This window comes from Cebus imitator, unplaced genomic scaffold, assembly GCF_001604975.1.
Source record: "Cebus imitator isolate Cc_AM_T3 unplaced genomic scaffold, Cebus_imitator-1.0 Scaffold137, whole genome shotgun sequence".
In the NCBI taxonomy this organism is placed as follows: domain Eukaryota; kingdom Metazoa; phylum Chordata; class Mammalia; order Primates; family Cebidae; genus Cebus; species Cebus imitator.
The window spans coordinates 35450-42109 of NW_016107452.1; the positions used below are offsets into that span (position 1 = coordinate 35450).

General features: G+C 45.9%; 1 protein-coding gene across 1 annotated transcript in view; it reads left to right on the top strand.

The window, feature by feature from the left end:
- Positions 1-77, top strand: part of SYCE1L (synaptonemal complex central element protein 1 like) — a 12406-nt gene extending 12329 nt beyond the window's left edge. Inside the window, exon 9 of the mRNA XM_017541830.2 lies at positions 3-77. Coding sequence (XP_017397319.1) covers positions 3-77 — 75 coding nt within the window. The remainder of the gene's footprint in view (positions 1-2) is intronic.
- The last annotated feature ends 6583 nt before the right edge of the window (positions 78-6660 follow it).

A 6660-nucleotide genomic window follows, 5' to 3' on the forward strand; every position in this document is an offset into this window, starting at 1 on the left:
AGGCCGGAACGGAGCTCCCGGGCGCCCGCGACGTGGAGGACCCGGAGCCGCCGGTGGCTGACCCTGAGGCCCCCTAGGCTAGCAGGACCCGCCCAGTCCTGACCTTCCCCCCGGACGGTCCAAAAATAAAGGCGATCGTTTCCGACCGAGCTCACGTTCTCCGTGGAGTTTGTGCCTCTCCGCGGGGCGGGGCGGGGCGGGGCGGGGCCGGGCCTCGGGCGGACCCCGCCCACCAGCGAGCCCCGGGCGCCGGACCCAGGCTGGGAAAATGCTCCCGAGCTCAGACCGAGTAAGCGGGTGTCAGGACCCGCCCCACGGCCTCATCTCGAGTTCCCAAACCATCTATGTTGTCAACAGGGCCTAGAGGGCGCGTGTTAACCCATGCGGGTTCTGGGGGCCTGTGCATCTCCGGTGATCTCTGGAAACTCGCGCTGGCTCTGAGACCTGGCCGCCCACCTGAGCTCCCCTCACATATTGGGTTCTAGCCAAGGCTGCCTCTCCACCCTTCTCAAACACTCCAAACACTGTCCCCTCGGGGCTTTTGCCCTGCTGGTCCTCGTCTGGGGTCGCAGCCCCTAGGCCTCCTCAGGGCATCTGTACTGACCTCACCTGTTAAATGTGTCCACCACTCCGGAGCCCAGCCTTGGGAACCCCACTCCAAAGGCGCTCGACACCAGGCTGCTGCCCTTGACTGAGCAAGTATTGACTAAGCAGGCATTTGCCAATTGCCTGCTGGGTGCCAGGCACTGTTGTAAACCCTGGATTTTAAACAGCGCAGTCAGCGAAGGCCTCACCTAGAAAGTGGTATCTGAGCGGAGAAGCAGGGGAGTGAGCCCTGTGGGCGTCTGGGGAACGGTGTGCCTGGCAGAAGACATGCCTGATGCCAAGGCCGTGAGGTGAGGCTGCACTTCGCTGTGTTTGAGGAGCCTTCTGGAGGAGGCTGGCGTGGGAGTGGAATGAGGTAGACCAGGAGGGGAGACAACACTGGAGAGTTGCCAGGGACCAGTCAAGTTGGGTCCTATCTAATGTGTGTAGAAGAGGACCTGGCGCGCAGTGAATAGTCAGTGAATGTCAACTCTCACATAGGGTTGTGATGATTCACTATTCCTGATCCCTAGAGAACGGGACCTGAGACGTGTGACTTATTTAGATCAGAGGCTTCTCTCTATTTAGTGAAGAGCAAGTGGTTCATATGATTTATTATTATTGTTCCCAGGCTAAAGATGAGGAACACCAAGGTGTGTGTATCTCTCAGAACAAATTTTTTTATGCAATAAATGCCCAATAAATCGTATCTTTTATTATTCTCACTACTATTCTTGTTGTCATTCCCAATTTAGAGATGAGGAAAACTGAGACAGTGAATCTGTACAGTCAGCCCTCAATAAATGTTGGGTTGCTCTTATTATCCCAGGTCCACAGATTCGGTCCAAGGAGCTTTAGTCCCTGAGTCACCACTCACACTCCAGGCCCAGGCAGTGATCCCCCGCCTCACTGACATCACCTGCTTGCTAAGGCCGGTCTCCAGTAATCTCCAAGGAACCTCAGCATCTTCTTCTGTCATCCTCTCTGTATTCACACAAATGGGGTCAGCCTGGATCTTCTGCTGACTTAACACTGGGCACCTAGGATTCAAGTCCTGGTTTCCCTGTTCATTGGCGGGATGACCTCAGGCAAATTGCTTAATGTCTCTAAAACTCAATGACCAAATTTGGAAAATGGTGCTGCCCTCTGTAGAGAACTTACTATAAACCTGGCTAACCCCTCACTCCCCGGGACATGTCCTTTGGGTCCCTGGACAAACTAAATAGTATATAGAGATGACTGGTACACGGAGTCATCTCATGCCATTCAGATGATAAATCCATTTACCCACTTCCCTTCATAATGTCGCGGAAGTCAGTAAATGCTGGATGCAAGGTTATTCATGACCTGGTTCACACCTTTCTTTCCTTTCTCATCTGACTCTGCCTCTGTCCACTCCTACTTAGAAGCCTGGTAAACACCAAACTGCCGCTGCCCCCATGATGTTACTTTTGTTAATACCATTTCCTCTGGTTGGAACACCTTTCTCAGTGTGCTTTGTCTCAGTAAATATTACTTGCATGAAATCTAGAGCTGGGATAAGACATGCAGAGTATTCCCACAGATATGTTCATACCATATTACCAGTGATGTGTCTCTTCACTTGTATTTACTGAAGGGTGTCATGTATTAACCTTCATTATCTTAGGAATGTAGTGGTTACGTCTTATCCATGATCTTGCAGCTGGTGCCTGGGACAGCCTATAGGCCACCCTAGGCGAGTCCTACCCCATGCTACAGTGGATACATTCAAAATGGCCAATTTGGGAACAATTTGAGGGTTATTAAGTAATAACGAGGGAGGCAGAGGACTTACCTAGGTGGGAGAAACTAAAAAGACCACAGCCTCTACATTGAATCACAAAACTCCGTGAAGATACTCATAAAAATAAAAGGAAAAGGAACAAACTCTTAATTTTTTTTTACAGCCAAGTAACAGCCAATCAGTGAGAAAGGGAAGAAAGAATTTAAAGGTCACCATTTTGTAATCCACAGCGAAGCAATTGGTTCATGAGTCAATGAGTGGTTGGTGGTTGCTAACATCACTGGGGGAAAAGCTGTGAGGAGCAGGATAATCACTCGTTCTCAAAGTTTTATCCTGCGATGTCTTTATTAACTCTGAAGGGGGAGGTGCCTTACGGTGGGGAGGTTGGGGAGCTACCACCTGATCCATGGGCCAAGTTCAGCATCACCAGTAGAACAGTCTGACCTTATGTTCCTCTTGACGGCAGGTACACGTCATCACCCGTGTGGGGTTTTTGATGAAAATATTTAATGAGAGGAAAGAGACATAGTGAAAAGTTCTGTAAGACAATGGTCTTGGACACCTGAAAAGATTCAGAGTCATGAAAAATAAAGGAGACTGGTGTATTAGTCTTCAATTGCTGCTGTAACAAGTTCATACAAATTTCATGGCTGAGCAATACCAATGTATTACCTTACAGTTCTGTAGGTCAAAAGTCTCACTAGACTAAAATCAAGGTGTCATTTGGGCTGCAATTCTGCATGGTCTGGGGGAAAATCATTCTTTAGTTTTGTTCAGGCTTTCTGGGATCCTTGACTCATTAATCTCTGCTTCCATGGGCACATCTCCTGTGACTCTGACTCTCCTGCATCCCTTTTGAAAGGAACCTTGTGATTACATTAGGCCCACCTGGATAATCCAAGATAATCTCTTCATCTCGCGATCCTTAACTAAATCATATCTGCAATGTCCCCGTAGTCGTGTAAGGTCACACCTTCACAGATTCTTTGGAGAAGGATACAGACATCTTTGGAGGTCTGTTATTCTGCCAACCACAGTGTGGGACTACTGTTCTTGATCAGGAGAGACCAAAAAAAAAATTTTTTTTTTTTTTGAGACGGAGTCTTGCTATGTCATCAGGCTGCAGTGCAGTGGCATGATTTCTTCTCATTGCAACCTCCGCCTCCTGAGTTCAAGCAGTTCCACTGCCTCAGCATCCCAAGTAGCTGGGACTACTGGCGCATGCCACAATGTCCGGCTACTTTTTTGTATTTTTTAGTAGAGATGGGGTTTCCTATGTTGGCCAGAGTGCTCTCCATCTCCTGACCTTGTGATCTGGCCACCTCGCCCTCCCAAAGTGCTGGGATTACAGGCATGAGCCACCGTGCCCCGGCCCTGAACCCCCTGCCCCGCCAGATTTTTAATACAATTCATGAACCTTTATTAGAACTTGGAACAAGGGTAGGGGAAACAGCTATAAATAACATTTAAGGGTTTGGGGGGAAATTTAAGAATGGACTGAGATTTGGATGATGTTATTGGATTAGTATTTGAATGAGAGCAGTGATGCGGTTGATTGGAGAATGTTCTTGATTTTAGGAGATGAGTGTGGAAATAAGTTTCATGTCTGCCACCTATTTTTGGATGGTTTGACAGGGGAAATTGTGCGTGTGTATATACAGAGAGAGGGAAGGATAACGGATGTGGTCAGATGTTAACAGTTGGTGAATCCAGGTGTTATTTGTATGGTTCTTTTTGATAGATTAGAAAAATTTTTAAAAGATTTAGAAACCAATAACAATACTAAGTGATCAATTGACGCTTATTTTCCATAGTCCCCTCCTATCTGCTAGACCTCCCAGTGAGAAGTCTCTGAAATCGCAGACGTTGTATTTTATATGAGTACACAGAATTGGATTTGAAAATCTGTCCTCATACCGCAAGCAGTGAACACCTCTTCATTCAAAAATTCTTTTTCCACAACTGAATTTGCTGTTTCATAATGATCTTAGATCCCAGCCCAACTCTGCCTTCTTCCCGGGATTTCTTCACTGGTGCTTAGTTCCTTGAAAGTGAGAAAAAGTGCATCTTAGGCTCTTAAGGGCTCTTCCTCTCCCCAGTTGCTGTTGTTTGCTGGGAGATGTTTTCACTCTCTTTTTGGCCAGGGATTTCAGGAATTATAAAGGAGAATGAAGCCTTCCTGGTCTGGAGGTGCTGCCATAGAGAAGCAACTCTGCCCTTAGACTGGTGGCCTTTGCTGCCCTAGAGCAAATCTGTGTTCCTTGGGTTTTGATTTGCCCTGTGTTCTCCTGACTCAACTGACCCTCCTGGCAGGGCTACTTCTTTCATTGAAATAATTTACCGCTGTCTGGGTTGTCTTCACTCACTTCCTCCAAAAGCACTTCTCTCCCCACCTACGTCCTCTCTCCATAGGGCTTGCATTCATTTCCCATAATTCTCAAGCTTCTTAGCTTGTAGTTCAGGTTCAAATGTGAATGAGCCTGGCGGAGCTCAGTGTTGCCAAAAGGCTAAAGGACATTCTTGAAATAAGTAAGCTAGAAAGAAATCCATTGAAAAACAGGAGAGGAGCCAGAGGAGGGGCCCAAGGAGATAGAAACGCACAACCTGAGCAGCAAGCTAGACAAGGCATGGAAGAGAGAAAGGGACTTTAGTAGAATGTCCTGGAGGATAATGATGTTAATATCTCCCACCAAGCAGGCAATAGAGCACACTAGTTAGCAGAGCAGAACCAGGGGCCACGCTGTTTTTGTTAGAATCCCAGCTCCGCTGAATACTAGCTGTGTAACTTCAGGCAAGTTACTTAATTTTTTTTTTTTTTTTTTTTATATCTTAAGGTGATATAGTTCTAGGGAAGTTAGTAAGACTTTAGCAGCTAAAGCTCTGGTTCTTGTCTTTTTTTTTTTTTTTGAGACGGAGTTTCACTCTTGACACCCCGGCCAGTGCAATGGCAAGATGTTGGCTCACTACAGTCTCCACCCTCCAGGTTGAAGTGATTCTCCTGCTTCAGTCTCCTGAGTAGCTGGGATTACGGGTGTCCGCCGCCATGCCTAGCTAATTTTTGTATTTTTGGTAGAGACAGGGTTTTACCATGTTGGCCAGGCTGATCTCAAACGCGTGACCTCAAGTTTTGGGAGGCCCACCTCGGCCTCCCAAAAAAGGCTGGGATTACAAGCGTGAGCCATTGCGCCCGGCTGAAGTTACTTAAATTCTGTATGGCTAGTTTTCTTATCTGTAAAGTAGAAAGTTATAGTGACGGTTAAATAAATAGATAATATATGAAAAGTGTTTAAAGCAATACTTGGTACGTCATAAGTACTGTGTTGGTGGTAACTGCCATTATTACAAAGAATTTTCACATCCTCATTTGGTCATCATTCTAGAAATCTTACATAATAAACATCATTATTTTTTGTCACTTTACAGTTAAGGAAACTGATGGTGACTTCACTGAAACCAGGGAAGAACTAACATTCATGACCAGATCTTCTTACCCCTAATTTGGAATTCTTCCTCTTCTCCATGACACACCATGCTGCATTCTTTTCCATTTCATCCAAGTCCTTTTTTTTTTNTTTTTTTGCTTCGTTTTTGTCAGAGTTAAGAGTATAATTGACTTGACTTAATTCTTCCAAGTTCAGTGACGCAGTTGGCATTTACTGAATATCTGCCATATCCCTGGCACTTTGTTAGCCACTGAGAAAGCAGAAAATGTATCAGCTACAGGTTCTGTGAGCTTATAGACTCACTGGAGGGAGAAAGGAGGTACACAGTAAACAACAGCAGACCTAAAATCGTGTGCTCCTGAGAGGCAGTGGCCCGCTGGAAAGAGTACCAAGCCAGGGGTCAGACTATTCCCTTTGTGACTCAGCTCTGGTTCACTGTGTGACCTTATTGGGGACATATAACTAAAACCAAGTCTCCTGCCAACCCAGAAAACTTCTCCACAAAAAATAGAAGAAAAAGAAGACAGTTTAGTTATTAAGTAAGCATTAAACCAGGTGATGTCACAGGCAAGCACAAAAGAGATTGCAAAGGCAGAGAAATAAATCTCACCGTTTAATATAGCCAGATACAACCCATTCAGTGGTGAACAGTAGTTCTGAAAGACTTAATAGCATGATTTGTCACTCATAGTTCATCCTAAATTGGGGTAACCCTCTGTGTTAGTTAATTGGCTTTATCCAAAGGAAAATCCAATGACAGGATACAGTTTTGGAGCAAGGCACCTGCATGCTAAAGCTAGGTCTTACCCTGTCACAGAAATTGGGAGACAGGGATGCTATCTTCCTTGATTAACTTTCAAAGAGATG